General features: G+C 36.6%; 1 protein-coding gene across 1 annotated transcript; it reads right to left on the reverse strand.

Annotated features, from left to right (window-relative positions):
* Positions 1-3462: 3462 nt before the first annotated feature.
* On the reverse strand, positions 3463-21615 carry LOC138321646 (heterogeneous nuclear ribonucleoprotein 87F-like). The gene is made up of 11 exons (XM_069265452.1): positions 21508-21615; positions 19297-19339; positions 16574-16770; positions 11882-12002; positions 11462-11663; positions 10015-10143; positions 9412-9459; positions 8824-8958; positions 8095-8199; positions 4405-4475; positions 3463-4101 (listed from the first exon to the last, which is right to left on the reverse strand). The coding sequence occupies exons 2-10, from the start codon at positions 19297-19299 to the stop codon at positions 4435-4437; spliced, it is 981 nt and encodes a 326-aa protein (XP_069121553.1). The 5' UTR covers positions 19300-19339; positions 21508-21615; the 3' UTR covers positions 3463-4101; positions 4405-4434.
* Positions 21616-22141: the final 526 nt, after the last annotated feature.

The following is a 22141-nucleotide window of genomic DNA, read 5'->3' on the forward strand; positions in this document are numbered from 1 at the left end:
CAGACACCATGGCATGAACTCAAAATCCTTTGTATTTGGTCAAAAAAATATCTGTTTAGGGTTACCTGACCGATCCAAATTCCCCCCCCCCCAACTTTTCTACGAAAAAAAGTCGAGATTTCGATCCCAGACTCCGGTTTCAGCCATTGCTTTAGGGTTTAAAAAAACTTATAAAAAAAAATCCTGACCTACCAACCCTATTTTTCGCCAATGTAACCCTAAACAGACAGATTTTTGGCCTTACCTGTAAAATGACTGTTCATATACATAACGTATGTTATACTAATATATTTCAAGGCAGAAGTCAATATCAGTTGTAGAGGAAAAGTACAAATTAGCCCATTGTGCAGGTTAAAAAACATCCTAAATTCCAATTTTTAATCCTTAAAAAAGGTGATTCCCTATTTCTTAGAGAAGAAAGCTAATAATACAACTGTACCTAGTACACTGTTTTTTTTTGTTTTTGTTTTTTTTTTTTTTTTTTGCTAAAACACAAATAATATAAATATAAGTTTCAATATTTGTTTATTTGTCAAGAAATTACAACAAAAGTTGAGAAAAATGCTCCACTATGGTGATGGAAGGAAGTCCAACTTAAACCATAACGTCACAGCTTCTTGATTTGTCTTGATCCACACCACTGACAGATGATGTAAGCCAGTTTTCCAGCTGCAACATCAACACTTTCCTGAATATAGAAAATAATGCAAACATTGAAGATTTTTTTTTTGAAGTTTTTTTCCTATGTAAAACAGCTATCCTCTTTGAGACTCAAAGTTCCAATAAAAGGACAACAAACCTGAGAATTTTGAGATTTCATTGTCAGAGGACATTTACAGTAAAACAACTACTAAACTTTTACTTCAGCTTTAGCAAGATTCCAATAAAATCTCTATTAAACTGATGTTTAGACCTAGCTAGGTAATCTAGTACAAAATGGCAAGGACTAAAATATCTTACCTCAATATCCTTGCACTACTTGTTACGACATCCCTAAAACGCGACCATCAGTGAAGCATGTCAACTGTGAAAAAAAAAAGAAAAAAAAAAGCTCTTGTGAACAGATATACACTTAACATTGTAGACAGGTAAGTGTTTTATTGGGGAAAATGAGGTCCTCTTCAAGTTTTATTGGAGAATTCACAAGTTTTAAAAGTTTCTTTACAATAATTACATAATGTATGTAGTGATTTTGAATGGGTCATTGCATCATATACGGAGGCAATAAGGTCAAAGTTTTCCTCCACAAAGGTCAGTTACTTTGTCTGAGGGTCAAAGTCAATTACGGAACCAGTAATTAAGTTTAGGGTTAATTTAAGGTTCAACTTGAGAGTTCCACCAAGTAAAGATTATAATATTACCTTATCTGTTTATGTTGTGGGATTCGCTACAGTGCCTTCCAGCTAAGTATGCTCCTTCATTCAAGTCCAAGTTCCAGCCAGCCAGTGTGAGCCAGGTCCAACTACCAGCCAGCCAGTGTGAGCCAGGTCTAGCTACCAGCCAGCCAGTGTGAGCCAGGTCCAACTACCAGCCAGCCAGTGTGAGCCAGGTCTAGCTACCAGCCAGCCAGTGTGAGCCAGGTCCAAGTTCCAGCCAGCCAGTCTGAGCCAGGTCCAACTACCAGTCAGCCAGCCAAGTCTGAGTCAGCTACAAGTTCCACCAAGCAAGCCTAAACCAGGCCTCAAGTCCCATCATGATAGGTCTGTGTTCCACCAGCTAGGCTTTCCTCCACCTAGCTTCTAGGTTGTGTCATTCACTAGTATCACAAGCTGTACGGATCACAAGTGAAATGTCCAGAGAATTCTCGGTCTATAATAAAGCAGGATTTCTTTGTCAATAACAGTATATACAAAAGGCTATACCAGCTCAATAAATATTAACATAAGAAATATTCTTAAATATGTTTCATAAAGTTTAATCTCATAGATCAATTAGATATTAAGATGCTTTTATGTTGTGCAATCCTTGTGTACGTTTTTTTATTTTTATTTTATTGTTTTGACAAAAATTTTGTTTCATGTTATTTCGACTTCGACAATGAAATTATCAAAATGAAATTAACTTATTTGAATCAAAATCAAGAATTCCTTAAATAGTGCAGCCTTCTTACGGTTTCAGAATATAGCCTTGATCACTAGACTTTTGACTATTTGTTTCCTCCTCAGTAATTCTACATTACTGCTACGAAACTATAAGATAGATTCAATGTTACGCTATCATTTACATTTCTGTTTCCATATTTCTATCGATGAAGTCCCTCCTCTTTAATCAATCACTACCTCCCCCACAATACAAATTAACAAGACCTAGCTTACCTTACATACGTAGCATGGAGTTCTAACGCTACCTACCGATGTCACTATACATCTTCTGTATCCTCTATGTATCGTCATATTGTATACAGCTACACCTATGTATTCTTCACGTACATCAAGACATGTGTAACAAGAAGTTCCCTCTTACTGGGTATAATAGTCTATGCATGCAAAGCTATATATACACACACCAAGTACATCTGTCACTCACAATATCAAGGCCTTGTTCTAACCATCACACATTTACCCGTTTATAGAACCCTATTAAGATTTATACCCGACCATATAACTGTTATTTAACTCCTAGTTCAGAATAATTATATAATTCCCTACAAATGATAAAACGAATAATTTGAAGTTCAAATTTTTGTCAGCGTTTTACCTACAAGTATTCAAACCAATCAAGAGAAATAGAATATGTTCATTTTGTCGCAAAACACTAAACACCAGTTAAGATAATTTGTGGACTGTGGTAGAACTAAAGCACTTGATATACTAATGAAAAGAACATAATCTATAACCTGTATAACCCTCAAAGTCATTCTACATCCCTCCCTCAGCTGCTTGAAATATTTGCTGCATTTCACCTTTTTCAATCTTGCCACAATATCAAATCACAGGAGATAAAATTTCGAATGAAATACGGTCATAAGTATGTTGTATAACAAGGTTTTTAAGGACACAGATCTTTTAACAATTACACTCACCGATATCGTTCACAAGAAATTATGGAAAATACTGATAGGCTCTATAAATGAAATACACTATAATAAAATTTCAAGACAATATTGAAATGACATGGGTATTTATAGAATGAAAATAAATTGTAAATGTCCTTCTGAAGAAGATCTATACACCAGTTAGTAAATAACCAAATAAAAAAAAAAGAAATGTCAGAACGGTTCAAAAATGCCTAAAAGATTTATAATGTATGGGCGTAAAGCTAACCTGCCAAATTTGCACAAGCGTAAGTATTCCAATATCTGCCCTCCCTTGATAGACAAAAAATTGTTTAAGGAAATTGTTAGAAAAATAAATCTAATATCCATTTTTAGTTTCTTTAGCAACATTGGCACTAGGAGCTCTAGCCCTGACATTTTGATATTATGTTATATAAACATAGATATGAAGAACAAGAACTACAGTATATCCTAAAGATTTTATTCCTCGATCTTTCCTGCGAGAGGAGCTATTACATTAAAACGACAACACGCATGATAAAATGATGATACAACATAGACAATGGGAAAAATATAAAGTAGAGATTTCTTTCCTCTACATATATGAAATGAATGAAGAATGAAGAGTAGGCGTATTCCTCAGACAGGTCTATTTAAAAACAAAATTCTTCAATTTCGACACAAAGATTCGTCTTACAGCAGGTTCTTCAGTAACACAAGTAATCCTCGATAAAATCCATCTAGTCTGTGCTATGGACCTTAACTGATCTAACATGGGACACATAGCCTTTTAGGTCACTTCAGTATCGTACTGTATAGGGTTTGTAACATACACAATTTGGCAAGTCCTATGCTAAACTGCTCTCTGGGCCATACAAATCCTTTTTAGTCTATGTCTCACCAATACTACTGAAGGACAATATGCTAATCCACTAGGTTAACTCCAGTAGTTGTCACATTGTTGTAGAAGAGTGTAGCCGGACAGATCATAGTATTACACAATCATAACCTATGACTTTAGGCTAGCTACCGAGCTATGTATGATATCCTGAGAATCTGCCTGCCCGTTATACTTCTGCTGGTAATATTGCTTTCTCTATACCTGCCTAAATGTAATCAACAAGAAAAACAAACAGATAAAGTAAATTAGCCATTTAGCATACAATACCATTGACAGGGAGTTTATAATCACCCTGGGCTTCTTGTAAAATATACCCCCGTTACCATAACAAGAATAGAATAACACCCCTTCAGTTATATTTCAAGGAAATCGATTATCCCCATAAAAATTACAAATTCTAGTATTAAGAAACTGAATTGATCTTTCTAGAACCTTATCGTCCTACATTAATTAGCCGTGTAAGGTGTTTCTGGTTATGGTGTTATGTGTACCCGTGGTCAGCACCTACCTAAGGATTACACCGTATGATGGAAGAATTTCAGCGCCTGTTGTAACCACCGCTGTTGTTGTAGCCGCCAGCTAGGAAATACAACAATTAGACATTTAATACTCGGATACCAACTTTGCTTAAAGTGTACAGGTCTCATTACTTGTATATCTCAAAACATTCTGTTAAAGTTGAAGTATTTTGTTAATTCAAGCATAACTTTAATATCATGACTGGAAATCTCGATAGATATTACCTTTTTAATTTGATGGTAATGTGTACTGACAAACGGGAGCTGCAAAACATGGCATTATCCCCCACATCCCACAGTTTGTATGAAAACCCAAATTATGAATACATCAAGGTCAAAGTAACATTTATGTAAGTATAACTTTAAAGATCCTCCACCGCTGACAAATGGTATTTTTTCACTATCAAAAACAGGAGCAGATGATTTAGTATTTTTCTTCAGTTACAAAAGTTACTTTCTTTACACCATTACCGCATTTGAAAAGTTTGAGCTTTTAATTTTACTTCAAGTTAAAAATATGAAAAAATAATTTATTGCATCCCGAAAAAATTCCATGGCACTATATCCTATATTTGAATGAAGTACTAATTGTGCATGCACCAAAGGCGAAATAAATCATTTTGTACATTTTTTGTGTTAATTAGGCATATATATATATATACACACGATTAAACACCAATTTTTGTTCAAATGATGAATATCATTTATGCTCTGTCTGCAGTGGAGCCTCTTTAAATGTATGCGAGTATGTAAAACTGAAAAAATAACGGCAGGTAATAAAATTAAACTGTAATTTGGTATTTTTGAGTTTCTGTGGTTATGGAAAATATTCCAAAAATGGAAAGTCCATAATAGGAAAAGGCACAACTAGGGCACTTGTCTGATGTATACAGAATGTTTCAAGGATCTGCGTTCGTGTTACAGGAACGAAATTTCAACCTTAAATTTCTACACCTAGTGTCCATATTTTTTGTGTAATCTTAATACACATAGACAGTATAAAACATGAAATATTCCCGTATACTTATTTTCTGCTTTGGAATTTTCAAATCCACCTTTTGCAAAACAAAAAGAAGCTTACATATGAAATTTTATATGACGGTGCTTTAATAGAACAAGAGGCCCAGAGGGCCTGTATCGCTCACCTGGGTTTTTTGTTAGTAATTATCACAAGACTCTGACAATTAGAAAAATAAGCAAAATTGACTCCCAAAGTTTAATTTTGAATCACAACCATACAATGATGCTATTGATACCATACAAATATGCTATCCAATACAAAGGTTCAGAGAAAAAGTAATTTATATGAAAATAGTAGCCTAATTGACCTTTTGACCTCGCATCTATTGCCGTCTAAGGCCCCCGGGGGTCAGCCCTATCATTTGTACAATTTCAAATCCCAACCCTATAAGGATGCTTACCATTGCACTATAAGTGCTCTTCCATTCTTAGTTGCAGAGAAGAAGTCGTTTATATGGAAATAGCTAAATTGACCCCTTTTGACCCCACCCTTCAGGCACCCGGGGGGTCAGCCCCATCATTTACAAAATTTTGAATCCAAACCCTATAAGGATGTAACCATTGCATTATGAGCGTAATCCCATGTTAAGTTGCAGAGAAAAAGTCATATATATATGGAAATTGACCACTTTTGACCCCGCCCCTCAGGCCCCCGGGGGGTCAGCCCTATCATTTGCACAATTTTGAATCCTTACACTATAAGGATACTACCATTGTATTATGGGTGCTATACCATGCTTAGTTTCAGAGAAAAAGTCGTTTAAATGGAAATAGCCAAATTGGCCACTTTCGACCCCGCCCCTCAGGCCCCCTGGGGGTCAGCCCCATCATTTGCACAATTTTGAATCCCCACCCTATAAAGATGCCACCATTGCATTATGGGTGCTATACCATGCTTAGTTTCAGAGAAGAAGAAGTCGTTTATATGGAAATAGCCAAATTGACCACATTTGACTCCGCCCCTCAGGCCCCCGGGGGGTCAGCCCCATCATTTGTACAATTTTGAATCCCCACCCTATAAGGATGCTACCATTGCATTATGGATGCTATCCCATGCTTGGTTTCAGAGAAGAAGTCGTTTATATGGAAATAGCCAAATTGACCCCTTTTGGCCCGCCCCTCAGGCCCCTGGGGGGTCAGCCCCATCATTTGTACAATTTTGAATCCCCACCCTATAAGGATGCTACCATTGCATTATGGGTGCTATCCCATGCTTGGTTTCAGAGAACGAAGAAGTCGTTGCCACGCCCGCTTCTTATATGGAAATAGCCAAATTGACCACATCGCTTTAGATTTCTCCCGCCCCTCAGGCCCCCGGGGGGTCAAGTCTACCCCACCCATCATTTGTCACTCAAATTTTGAATCACCCACTACCCTATAAGGATGCTACCCATTGCATTATGGATGCTATCCCATGCTTGGTTTCAGAAGCTCTCAGAAGTCTGTTTATATGGAAACTCCGCCAGAATTGACACCCTTTTGGCCCCGCAATATACCCTCACGCCGCCCTACTGGGGGGGTCAGCCCCCATCATTCTGTCTACAATTTTTGACCACCTTCCCCACCCCTATATGCCGACCCGGATGCTGACCACCATTGCATTATGGGTGCGTACTCATCCCAGTTGCTTGGTTTCAGAGAAGAAGTCGTTTTATCATGGAAATAGCCAAATTGACCCCTTTTGGCCCCGCCCCTCAGGCCCCTGGGTGGTCAGCCCCATCATTTGTACAATTTTCAGTTAGTAGCCCATAAGGATGCTACCAGTCAAATTTTGTTGAAATCCGACCAGCGGTTATGGAGAAGAAGTCGATTGTTGACGGACGGACGGACGGACGGGACGACGGACGACGGACGACGGACGACGGACGACGGACGCCGGACGCCACGGTATGGCATAAGCTCACCTTGGTCCTTCGGACCAGGTGAGCTAAAAATAAGGATGAAAAATTTGAAAAATCAATACAAGGGCTATCTCTCAGCTCAAGGTGGCTGCCTTCCAGACATTTATTTTTCAATTCAGTAAATAAAATTAAATACTCAAAACAAAGAGATGAAGAACAGCCTACATTTAGAATTTGAAATGACTTACTAAAGCACTTTCTTTGAAACAGCAGTAACAAAATTTGCCGTTCAAATGCTAGCACAATATTTTGTTTATATATTGAGCCCACAGAATTTTTCCAAACAGAGTTTGAATACATGGAATACATGTATATTTAAACATTTAAGAACTTGTGGTCTTTCATTGTTTTTTACCACCATCAGTCAAATTCCGACTCAATGAACACTTTGCTTCAGTGTATATTTAACATCCTTAAACACATCTATTCTACTTAAAATAATGAAAACTTTTGTACACATCTATTCTACTGCAAAATACTGAAAGCTTTGTATAAAATCCATATTTCTCATAATTTTGAATTTTGTTTATTTTTACGGATTGAATGGCTCGATCTTCCATCAAGGTTTTGCATACAAATCTTCTGATCACTCCTTGACTGTGGTTCATGTTTTAGCAGGTTAGCATAACCTAAAGCCAGGACAGTGCAATCTACTATATGTCATCAATGGTTGATAAATGCAGTCAATTTGTATACTATCAGGGAATTTAAAGATTTACTATAACAAATTATGAAATAGCCTTATCAAGAAGTTCTTACATCCATATGGTCCCTGTCCGCGGTTAGAGTAACTGTTCTTCATGGCTCCACCTCCATAATTATCTCCATAATTCTGGCCAAAATTACCACCATAGTTGTTTCCGCCTAACAATCAGAAGTTTACAAAATCAGTACAACTTTTAACATAAAACAAACTAAATGACAAGCAAAACAACTTCTATAGAATGTCTAATCGACCAATCAAACAACAGATAGAAAAGTATACACTAGAAATGACTGTATAACATGAATGCCCCACATTCATCTGAAATCGGAACAGGAAATGACAGAACAGACATGTCACATAAGTAGCATCCCCGTCTGCCATTTTACACACACTACGTAGCAACAGATTTGTGAGAGAAAACAAATTCAACAATGAAACATGTAATAATGTTATCTTTACACAAGTTAATTGCAACAAGGTTAGAGGAGGCTTGGTGATATTGGTGACAAACTGTGAAATGTTAATTTCAACAACTTTTAACATGTAGAGCAGCTAAGTTTGAAGACATAAACAACTTGAGGTTAAGACAGATCCAGAAACTTCAGCCTTAAATTATGTAGACTCATAAGTGAAGCAAAGTCAACCACATACAACCTATGATGAAATGAGTTAGGAAACCTAACATATTAAAGGACCAACAATGCCACAAGTACGTTGATGGAAAATGTAGAGAAAGACAGTTGAATAATATGGATATGTATACAAAGCCAACAGTATTTCACCTTGGTTACCATATCCACCCCCGTAGTTGTCATAGCCACCGGAGCCACCACTGTTTTGGTTCCAGCTTCCTCCTTGGTTACCATAGCTGTTTCCATAGCCACCACTTTGGTTTCCATAACTGTTGCCATAGTTTCCTTGAAGCACCAACATTAGTACATTTACATCAGTTACACTTAAATAATTGTTCACATTCTTTATAAATTCATCATATGGATCTAAAATATAATGGAAGTAAGTATTGCATGTTCATTTCAGTATTTCAGGGTTAAGTATGACTAATCGTTCAACTTAAGTGGCATTAGTTTATTCTGATGTTCATTGATTTTTCAGTCTATTTTGAGATATCAGTGACAAATAATTTAGACATCAGTAACAAATCTTTATAAAATTGTGAGTATCCTAACAGCTGCCTTTTGGCAATTTCTTCAAGTCAAACAGAATCAGTCAGTAAAAGCATTTAAAGAACAATTTACAAAGTCACCATAAATGTCTCTACAGACCAACACAATGGTGAAGTAAAGCCCAGTAACATAGGCGCCACTTTGAGCCCTGTAATAAGTGTAACAGGCCGTGAGGTGAAAACCTACCTTGATTATATCCCCCTCCTTGGTTCCAGTCATTGTATCCTCCACGGCCTATTTAAAAATAGAAATCCATTCACTTTTCATAAAGTTCAGTTTCTTTGTTTTAACTATAAGTCTTGATTAAATAAGAAACTAAAATACTTTCTTTTACAATGTGGTCTTTCTTAATATTTATCACAAAATTAAAACAGTAGCAATAGATCAACTTTTTTAACCAAACTTGTATATTAAACTACAAGACCTGTTTAATTCAAAGTACTTTGTTGGTCTCTCAAAAAATGTTCACAACAGATTCAAGTAAAATCAACATGGATACTCGAATAATTATAACATGATGGGTGACATGTTCGCTGTATCTTTAAGTTAAGGTCTCACTGTATACACGAGTCTGAAGATCAGGAACAAGGAAAGAACTGCCATTGTAAGTTCACATATTAATTTGCTCCTCTGGATTAACTTTAACAGATAGTGTTCCTCTGTATTACTCCTCTGAATTAACTTTAACAGATAGTGTTCCTCTGTATTACTCCTCTCGAGAAATCGGGGCCAGATATTGTTACGCCTCTGGATTAACTTTAACAGATAGTGTTCCTCTGTATAACAAACCTCCTCCTCTGCCACCTCGTCCTCCTCCACGACCTCCACGGCCACCAGAGTCTCCACTTCGCTGACTTTCCTTCGGCATGGCCTTCTTTACTTCTACATCCTTTCCGTTCAAGGAGAAGAATTTCTTTACTGTGAGAAATAAAGTAAAACTACTAACCAGAACATCTAGCAATATTAAATCTCTGCACTAAAACCTTTGAGAGTAAAAACATTAAATTCATAATAAGGGTCCATATAATTAAAATCACTTTATTCAAATTTAAGTTATAATTTCATTCATTCTGATTTACTTCAAACTGTTGTAATAAGAAATGAAATCAACAGGAATACAATAGGACAGTATACTCGAAGGCAAAACTATATGTCCCCTCCTCCCAATTAAGAATGCCCCTTCCTCCCAATTAAGACTTGGAAATTGATGCCTTTTTTATTTTTGAGAAATAAGTCATGTTTATTGTTTTGATGGATTACATATTCATATATACCGCTGGTGTTATACCATGGGTACTATAATTCAGTGATCGTAAAACGTCTAGACAATCCCATAGACTAAGTAATTTGTACCAGGTTCCAATGCTTGGTGGCCATCTTTGTAGATCAGTGTTTAGTGAATCCAGTAACTAATATGCTACAAATATCATGAATATATATAGCTTGTTTTTCAGATCTTTTCTTGCCTTACTTAATCACTGCTGAATGAAATTGATACAGAGCATCAAGTAGGATCAAAATCTCAAGAGTCAGTGACCCTTGGCTGTAAAATCCTGAGGATCAAATCAAATTCCTGAGGGTCAAAATATCAAACTTGATGGTCAATTATTAATCGTGTTAATATTCAGATATATTTAAATACTAAATTTTATAACCAATAACATTGATAATGTTTAAAAAAGTAAATATTGTGTTTCTATAGAATAACAACAAAATGGCTACTGCAGCATGCATCAAACTAGGCTTATTAACGATCTCATCTCTGCTGTATACCTACTTACAAGTTATGTAACATTAATTTATTGCAATGTGAATCTAATATAACTTTGATTAAAATGTGATTGCTGATAAGCATGTGCAGTTATAGCGAACTGGAGGTAGGTAACAGTTAGGTTCTCATTACAGGTGTGAGTGACTTCTTTACCTGTGCTCCAAATAGCAGATTACGGTCGGACTATGTCACAGTTGAGTGAATCTTTTAATTGGCTTGTAGTGTTCTACCAATAAGTGTCACTGATCCTAGCTTATATACACCTTATTGAGGGCTGGGCATCACATAATACACACATACACAACTCTGATGAGCAGTGGTAGTAAAAATGGGAAGCGTCAGATTGACGCAAGGCATGCAAAGATCGTGCGTCAAAATAAATTTTGCTGTGTCAATGACCCGAGGTCTAGGGTTTACGGATGCCTTGTGATATAATTCTCATTTTGCACATTTTACTGTACTTACACACACACTTGTCCACGGAGTCTGTATCCTGAAACTCAACAAAACCAAAGCCCTTCACTTTGTTGGTTTCCTTATCCCGAATGAGATCTATACGTTCAATTTCTCCAAAACTACTGAAGGTTTCTCTCACTTGCTCCTCTGCAGTGTCGTCCTTCAGACCTCCAACAAACATTTTCTTTGTCGATTCTTGAGGCTCATGAAACTACAATGACATGGTGGTATAGAAGATAAGATTTGATTATAGTTTAACAATACCTTGTCCTAATGATCTATAATAATGTTATTTCTGCCGTTACTTCCTACTAGAAAACAAAAAAAAGTCTTTTTCAAAATATTAATTTCCCAAATTCAAGGCCACAGGCCCTATTCCAAAAGAAGTGAAGAAAGCACTGATCATTTTTGTATTGATTTCCTCCTTACCTCCCTTGGCATTGCCCGTTTCGTCTCCACTTCTCTGTTATTAATCTTGTGTGGTCGATGCTCCTGTGACACATCCACATCAGCAGCAAATTTGTATGTGATGAATCCAAAACCTCTCGACCTTAATGATTTGATTGAAATATACACACATAATAAAATCATATCAAACTTTTTATTCGAATACATATCAAACTGTTTATTTGAATACAATTTCAAGCATTTACCTGACATTAATTCACATTCGGAACTCCTTGAATAATATACTATAAATGAATAATGATTTCCAAGGGTAGTTCGTAATGTTTGTTGCCATTTGTTAATTTTTAGAATGGTGGCAACACAATATTGCTAATTTCAGTTCATTTAAACTGAAAGTCAAAGATTGCAGAGCTTTTTCTCAATGCATTGGGAATGGGACCTGTGGCTTTGAATTTGGGGAAATGTGCGACAAAACCCAAGAATTGAGAAAAATTATAAAATAGGTAAAAAAGCATAACCAAATTAGATTTTAAATTAAATTCCAGTGTAGTTTATGTACTTTTCTGAAGCCAATTCATAAATATTTAAAGCCTTTACCAATTAAATTCATGCAGTATTTTGTTTTCAAGAAATTTAGATTTTGGGAAATTTAAGGCTTGAATTGGAAAACAATTAAGATTAAGAGGTTTTGCCAAGGGGAACAGTGCCGAAAATCAGCCCCATATCATGCTGGAAAAAAAGCCCTGGATCGTTAAGGATTCTACCATGATAAATAAGGTGATAAATTGGTTCAAAGCAGCCCACCCTGTATCATGACACATATAACCCAAACACAGTTATTATGTAGACTCTAGTGTGGCTCGCCGCTTTGCCATGAATGTCAAAGAAAGCTATAAATCAAACCATTGAAACGAGAGATATGTTAGAAAACTTTCTGCACATGAACTTGAAGTAACAATAACTTACCTTTTTGTACTTGGATCTTTCATAACAATACAGTCTGTGATTTCTCCCCACTGTCCAAAGTGCTCCCTAAGGCCATCTTCTGTTGTACTCGTTAACTTGATCCTCCCCGATAAAGATTTTTCTGTTTTTAGCTCTAAGCCTTTCATCTATGGGTCCTGTTCTACATATCCCAGTAGGGTAATTGCCTTTGACGTCTTTGTCCTCCCTCCCTGCCTTGACTCCAGGTACCAATTGGTATGTACTATGCTATCTCAGACGATAATCAAACTAAGTTTGATTATTCATTGAGCAAAAACAAGCTCATTTGTTTGTTTCCTATATAAACTATAGTTAAAACTTGACCCCCTGACCCTAGGGGTCCATATAATTCACAAATTTTTGTAAAGGACCTTAAGAAACTTTCTGATTTATGAAAAGTATTTGATTCTCACCATTTCCAGAATTTCAGAAGATGATTTTTGAAGTTTTAGGCATATGTGACCCTTTTTTTAGCCTCACCCCCCCCCCCCCCCCTTCTGCACCAGGGTGTCGGCCCAGGTACCATTGTGGAGATGATAATTAAATATTCTTTCTCAGGCAAATAATTCCCTAACCACAGTTTGAATCGTTATTCCAATGAAAAATGAGCAAACCATGCTCATATAAATGATGTTTTCCATCATATTTAACTATAGTAAACTTGACTCCTCCTCCCCCTGTGGGAAACAGCGAAGACCATCAGGGTCATATTAATTCACATTTTTTGTAAAGGGTCCCCTAATACCTTTCTATTTTTAAAAAAGTATTTGATCTCTACCATTTCCATAATTTCAGGAGAAGGATTTTTGAAGTTTTAGCCTATTTGACCCTTTTTAGCCCCCACCCCTCTGCCACCAGGGTGTTCTGCCAGGACACCAATGTGGATATGATATTTAAAATGCTATCGTAAGGCTAATAATTTCTAACCAAGTTTGAGATCCGTTTCCACATGGAAAATTCGAGCCAAAAACTAAGCTCATAAAAGTGTTTTCCCTATTATATAATCAAAAGTAAAATGGACCCTCCCACAGGCGGAAACGCGAGACCCCAGGGTCCATTATATTTCACAATTTTTGTAAAGGACCTGTAAGACCTTTCTTTTTTTGAAAAGTATATGATTTCTACCATTTCCAGAAATTCAGAAAGAAGAATTTTGAAGTCTTTTAGCACTATTTGACCCCTCTCTGAAAAAACCCCCCACCCGCCCTTAAGTCCCTGGGGTGTCAGTTCCATCAAGAAAATTTGGTAATAGGATTAAATGGCCCATCTCATTACTGACTATTCTGGAACAACAATCTGACTCATATCCTATTACAAATGACCAAATAATCTGCAAAAAAGTGTTTCACCTATAAAACTATAGTAAACTTAACCCCTCCCCAGGGGGAAACTAGATACCCCCAGTCATATAATCACTAAATTTTGTAAAGGACCTTAAAACCTTTCTATTTATGAAAGTATTTGATTCTACACCATTTCCATTCCAGAATTTCAGAAGAAGAATTTTGAAGTTTTAGCCTATTTGACCCTTTTATTTAGCACCCACCCCTCTGCCCCCGATGGTGACGTCCAGGACCAATTGGAAAATGGTATTCAAAAAATAGCTATCTCAGGCTAAATAAATCAAACCAAGTTTTGACTCGTTTCCAATGAAAATTGAGCAAACCATGCTCCATAAATTGTTTTCCCTATATAAACTATAGTAAACTTGACGCCCCTCCCAAGGGGGAAACGCGAGACCGTCAGGTCGATATAATTCACAATTTTTGTATAGGACCTTAATAACCTTTCTATTTATTAAAAGTATTTGATTCTACATTACCAGAATTTCAGAAGAAAATTTTTGATGTTTTAAGCTATTTGACCTTTTTTTAGCCCACACCCCTCTGGCCCCAGGGTGGTACGTCCAGTAAACATGATGGATATATATTATTAAAAATGCTATCTCAGGGCTAATAATTCTAACCAAAGTTTGACTCGTTTCCAATGAAAAATTGAGCAAACCATTGCTCATAAATGTGTTTTTTCCCTAATATAAACTTATAGTAAAACATGACACCCTCCCAGGCGGGAAACGGCGGAGACCCTCTGGAGTCATCTAATTTCACAATTTTTGTAAACTGGACCTTAATACCTTTCTAATTATTAACAGTATCTTGATCTCTACCCATTTCCCAGAATTTATGTAAAGAAGTTTTGAAGTTTTAGGCATATTTGACCTTTTTTAAGCCCCACCCCCTCAGCCCCCAGTGTGTTCCGCCAAGGACCCAATGTGGATATCATATTAAAAATGCTAACTCAGGATTAATAATTTCTGAACCAAGTTTGAGTCGTTTCCAATGGAAAATTGAGCAAACCATGCTCATAAATGTGTTTTTCCCTATATTAAAACAATAGTAGAAAATTGGAACGCCGTCCTCTCCCCAGGGGGATAAGCGAGACCTAAGGGTATTATATTTCACAATTTTTGTAAAGGACATTAAGACCTTTCTATTTATTAAAAGTATTTGTTCTACCTTTTCCCAGAATTTCAGAAGCAAGATTTTGAAGTTTTGCCTATTTGACCCCTTTTTAGCCCACACCCTCTGCCCCAGGGGTGTTTTCGGCCAGGACCAATGTGGATTAGATATTAAAATGCTATTCTCAGGTAATATTCTAACCAAGTTGAAGTCGTTTCCCAATGAAAATTGAGCAAAAACATGCTCATAAATGTGTTTTCCCTATAAACACTATTGTAAAATTGACCCCCTCCCCAAGGGGAAACGCGGAGACCACCAGGGTCATTTTAATTCACACTTTTTGTAAAGGACGCATAAGACCTTTCAATTTATGGAATGTATTTGATTCTACCATTTCCAGAAATGTCAGAAGAAAGATTTTTGAAGTTTTAGGGCCTATTTGACACCTTTTCTGTACCCCGCCCCTTAAGTCCCTGGGTGTTCCAGTAATTAGAAAATTTGGTAAGTAGGAATTAAATGGCCATTCTCATTATGATATTTCTGGATACATCCTGACTCATCTTCCCTATTTTCAAATGACCAAATAAACTGCAAAAATGTGTTTTCCCATTATAAACTATAGTAAACTTAACCCCCTCACCAGGGGGGGATATAATAGAGACCCCAGGGTCATATTAATTTCAACACTTCTTTGTAAAGGACCTTAAGAACTTTCTATCTATGAAGAGGTATTTGATTCTAACCGACATCTGTGTGTAGAGAATAAGATTTTTGAAATTTTTACGCAATTTTACCCCTTTTGGCCCACCCCACAGCCCCTGGGGGTGGTGGTGACCATATAATTTTCACAATTTTGATTGGCCAAATGGGCTAAGAAGGTTTGTGCACAAATTTCATTGAAATTGCTTTCAGCAAGTTTTGGAGAAGAGTTGATATGTAAAATGCGAGATTGGTTTACGGGACCATTACTACGCAGAAAAATTAAGAGGTTTTGCCAAGGGGAACAGTGCCGAAAATCAGCCCCATATCATGCTGGAAAAAAAAGCCCTGGATCGTTAAGGATTCTACCATGATAATTAAGGTGATAAATTGGTTCAAAGCAGCCCACCCTGTATCATTGACACATATAACCCAAACACAGTTATTATGTAGACTCTAGTGTGGCTCGCCGCTTTGCCATGAATGTCAAAGAAAGCTATAAATCAAACCATTGAAACGAGAGATATGTTAGAAAACTTTCTGCACATGAACTTGAAGTAACAACACTTACCTTTTTGTACTTGGATCTTTCATAACAATACAGTCTGTGATTTCTCCCCACTGTCCAAAGTGCTCCCTAAGGCCATCTTCTGTTGTCTCGTAACTTAATCCTCCGATAAAGATTTTTCTGTTTTGCTCTGCCTCAGGGTCCTGTTCTACACGTGGGTATTGTTGACGTCTTTGTCCTCCCCTGCCTTGACTTTGGTACTATCGACAAAAGATTATTCATGCATTGACAACAAATATGATGCTAATTATAAACAAAGGTCTTTGATATTTATTGCAACTTCGGAACTTTGAGACGAATTCTGTTTGTTCTTATTTTCTACAGTAAAACCCTGTTATATTGCCACCCGTTTTACCGCCAAACCTGCTTATCACCATGAATTTATTCAGAACGGATTTCCCTCCATACAAATACACCCGTTATACCACCATCCGCCATCACATTCGCGGAACAAATGATTGAAATAACACTATAATGACCTCATTTATATTGACAAATTCTGTTAATAGGGACACATGTTTTCGTGAGGTACTCGACTGCTGACTGACAGGTAATCAACTACACAAACTATGGCCGCATGTACAACCGTGCATGTGTACAGTACACAGTAAAATCAATTAACAATAAAACTCACTTCTGTACATGTGTTTAACGTACTTACTATTAACGTTAGTTGTTTATTGACAAAAAGGACCCCACAAGTCTGTTTCTTGATATTGCCGTTCGTTTATATTGGACCATAAAATGCAACTAGCAATTTCAAGAGCGATATAAATACATATGTATTACGTACATGCAGAAGAATCCACCGTTTACTAATATAATATGATCAAATTGTCGTCTGAGTGCCGTTTATTATATAATTACCGGCGTACCTGTTTTGATATATATTTGCAGACATGTGCCCGGAAGTGATTAACGAACGCACTGCGCTTGTTCAGAACTTCTATTCTTTGTTTCCGGGCAGGATTTCCCGGGATAAAATATCATGTAACCGAGAAAATCTCAGCTAGCAGGCAATTAATTACGGCACGATGAATGGTAGGCTAACACTAACAAGTTTTGGTTTTTGTATTTTACACACATAAAGCTGACATATTTATTGAAAGACTACTATCGAAATTTACTTTGATTTTGGAACTATTCATATTACAAAATACGAAGTGGCTGTACAGTACACAGACTGACTAGTAACGTCTATTTCAATACTGCCGGGAGGACTACCTGTATTTAGGCCTTCAGTAATTAAGATTTCAATGACAAATCTGATACACTGCTTAACTCGACATATCGCCAAAATCTAGGAAAACAGAAGGTTGCGATGTTACAGAGCTTTACTATATGCAACTTGACATTCTTCGGAGTAGCATTTGTGTAAGGATGTGTTCCATGACAGGAATTCAAAGGGAAGCAGAGAAGTTCTTAAAAAAAAGAACCTTATTTACTTTGGACAATATCGCTCACCGATAAAAATTATGAAAGACTCACTAATTAACAAGAGACTCCCCAGAGGGCCAATGATGTATCGCTCACTATCCAATACATGGTTTTTTTTTTAATAATTATCACAAAGACTTTGACAATTACAACCCTTAAGGATGCTACCATTGCATTATGAGTGCTTTCCATGCTTAGTTGCAGAGAAGAAGTCGTTTATATGGAAATAGCTACATTGACCCCTTTTGACCCACTCTTCAGGCTCCAGGGGGTCAGCCCCATCATTTGAAAAATTTTGAATCCAAACCCTATAAGGATGTAACCATTGCATTACGAGCATATAATCCCATGTTAAGTTGCAGAGAAGAAGTGATTTATTTGAAAAAATTGACCACTTTTGACCACGCCCCTCAGGCCCCCGGGGGGGTCAGTCTCCTATCATTTGTACAATTTTGAATACCCACCTATAGGATGCTACCATTGCATTATGGTGCTATCCCTATCCCATGCTTGGTTTCAGAGAAGAAGTCGTTTATATGGAAATAGCCAAATTGACCCCTTTTGACCCTCCCCTCAGCCCCCCAGGGGTCAGCCCTATCATTTGTACAATTTTTAATTCCGACCTATAACGATACTACCATTGCATTATGAGTGCTATCTCATGCTTAGTTTCAGAGAAGAAGTCGTTTATATGGAAATAGCCAAATTTGACCCGCCCCTCAGGCCCCGGGGAGTCAGCCCTATCATTTGTACAATTTTGAACCCCACCCTTTATAAGGATGTGCTACCATTGCATTATGGGTGCTATCTCATGCTTGGTTTCAGAGAAGAAGTTGTTTTATATGGAAATATAGCCAAATTGACCCCTTTTGACCCCGCCCCTCAGGCCCCCGGGGGGTCAGCCCCATCATTTGTACAATTTTGAATCCCTACCCTATAAGGATGCTACCATTGCATTATGGATGCTATCTCATGCTTGGTTTCAGAGAAGAAGTCGTTTATATGGAAATAGCCAAATTGACCCCTTTTGGCCCGCACCTCAGCCCCCTGGGGGGTCAGCCCCATTCATTTGTACAATTTTCAGTTAGCAGCCCATAAGGATGCTACCAGTCAAATTTTGTTAAAATACGACCAGCGGTTATGGAGGGGGAAAGAAGTCGATTGTTGACGGACGACAGACGTACGGACGCTGCGGTATCCCATATAAGCTCACCTCGGTCCTTCGGACCAGGTGAGCTAATAATTATAATCAGAACATGAAAAACTCATCATTTGCTTCTTCAACTCACCATTTTTGTTATTTATAATCCACTTTCCTTACAAGGTAAATATCTGAAATAATTAAAGCAAACAAAACTAGACAATGACCTATAACAAGCAAATCTGATTAAAATACAGATCCTTATTATCACTACGTTGGATAAGAGGATCTGAGAACATCCCATTAGGGTCACGTCAAGATGACCTTATTGAAATGGCCAATCAAATTGGCACTGCCCAGAATCTTGACTTGGGGACGATAATAGTTTGAAAAAAGCTGTCTAAAATATTTTCGTGTATGCAGTCATATCGCCCCGAAGTGCACAACAATGCTAATTGTATATGTTATACCTGGGGGCGAAAAGGATGTTTTCAAGTGATGTAGTTGGTGTTTAGAATACTGCATTTGCTCTGAAGTACTCCGTGTGGTAAAGGTAAAAATGTCATCTGGACCATGGACCCCTTTATGGGATATTGTCATGATCTATATATTGAACGGAGTGGTTATATTGGATCTGTATTATTAATCAGAATGTATAACAAGCAATATCCAGAATCTGCAATAGTAAAACCCCTGGAAAGGTTTCACATTAAATTTTTAGTTAAATAAGTTGAATTATTAATATATATAAACCATACCTAAATCTACTGTTCTTTTGGCTTTAAACCCATTTTATTGTAAACACAAATTAAAATGATCAGGCACAAGTTATTTTCAACTTTTAAAAGCCTTCTGTAGTTCCTGTTATCTAACAAGACACTTTTTATATTCAACTCTCTATAACACATACATGCTGTACAAGCATAGATCTGAAAATGTGCTAAGCAAATTCCAATTAAACAATTTGTTATTTGTGATGTGCGGGATCTTATAAAAATCATTCTATCTTGATGTAAAACTTTTTAATTTTCAGAGTACATTGTGTACATTTACCCGGGTAATATGGATGGGGATTTAGCTACTGTTGTTACTTGTAGCGTTAAAATATATTTACTCGTTAAAGATGCTCCACCGCTGACAAATGGTATTTTTTTCACTATCAAAAACAGGAGCATTGATTTAGTTGTAGTTTTCTTCAGTTACAAAAGTTACTTACTTTACACAATTACCACCATTGAAAAGTTTGAGTTTCTAATTTTAACTTCAAGTTTAAATATGGAAAAATAATTATTGCATCCGCCGAAAAAAATCATGTGGACTATATCCTATATGGAATGAAGTAGTGATTGCGCATGCCACCTGTAGGCGAAAATAAATTATCTTATGTTATTTTTGTGGTTAATTAGCATAAATATACACGATTAAACACCAAATTGTTCAAATGATGAATAAGATTTATGCTCTGTCGAAGCATCTTTAAATTTGATGCGAGTTTAAGCCACAGTAGGATTAATCAATTTGCAAAAGAAAATATTGAGAAACACAGTTTTTATATATTTTGTATTTATATAAATTGAGACATAATGTGGAATCGAGACCTCAAAAAAATGGGGGGGGGGGATTTATGGAGACAGGAGCATTTAGCATTTGAATTTGTGGATAGAGGAGGGGGTTGACAATTCTGATTGTTATTCATTAGACCATTCTATACCAGCAGAGGTTTGACTTACCACTTACTTGTTAACTAGGTAATTTGAAATTTCAGGGGCCTGTATTTGAATACATGCCTCTATGGCCAGTAGGACGTGCATATTTTATCTAGATTTATCTTTTTTTATTTGGAAAAATATGCATATGAATATTGCAAAATAACAACAAAATTTCTCAAGTGAAGGGGGGGGGGGGGTGCTGCTTAATCCGCTTTGTTAAATGCACTACAAAAATCACTGTTTTATCATTGACATAAATGGCGCTTGTTCTACATTTTTTTTGACAACAATTGAACATTCACAAGCTCATCAAAGACAACAGGTGCCAAACATTATGTGGTAACAACATGCAAAAAAATTCATGTATAATCATAGGAGATGCACTCTAGTCTTTGTACACGAGAAGAACAACCAACTGAAATGTTTCATAACATATCTGGTGTAAAAACAAAGATGGCCGTCGTTTGTTGTATGAGCCTGGGACGACAAAGACTAGGCTACCAAGAATCTGCATAAATTACAACGAAAAAATCATGATAACTATTTTTATACATAACGATATCTAACAGAATATAAGTAAGATATAATATAATACGCTGCTTTCCTTCCGCAGCGGAATATTCACTAGTTTTATCAAATGTCACATTTACCCTTCCTGTCAGTGGCAGTCCCGGCAGATTGAAAGAAATGTCACGTGATTTCAATAAATTACGTTTACACTTTCAAACTAAGATAATCAAATCAATACCACGGAAAAATCGTAATTATTATAGGGGCAAATCAAGCTTCATTTATTATTTTTAACTTCACAAAATAATAAAAATACATTTTCTCTCGATTCTTCTCGGGGAAGAAATGAAAGACGGACAGACGTTTCGCCCCAATAACTGATCAAAACGATCCATTTAGTCAGTTAGTGAGTCTTTTTAGATCGCTATCATTACACCAGGATCTCCCCATGCCTAATTGAATTTTCAACATGCCCCAAAAATATATCAATACAGTTGATTGTTCCAGCATTTTGACCTAGAGTGGACAATTCGAGATTAGGCTTACCAAGGATTTATATATATTTCATCCTTGGGCTTACTTAGTCCGCTAAACCTGCTAATATTATTGGATTTTTTTTTCATTTTTTATTTTTTTATTTATTCCAGAAACATATTATACATAATCTAGTATATTATATAATAATGAAACATTTTAGCATTAAAAATATATATAATGGAGTAACTTTTGTAGAAAACACAGCAATTTCGCGAGAAAAGAAAAACGTGCATGGTT

This window comes from Argopecten irradians, chromosome 4 (assembly GCF_041381155.1).
Source record: "Argopecten irradians isolate NY chromosome 4, Ai_NY, whole genome shotgun sequence".
NCBI classification, from domain to species: domain Eukaryota; kingdom Metazoa; phylum Mollusca; class Bivalvia; order Pectinida; family Pectinidae; genus Argopecten; species Argopecten irradians.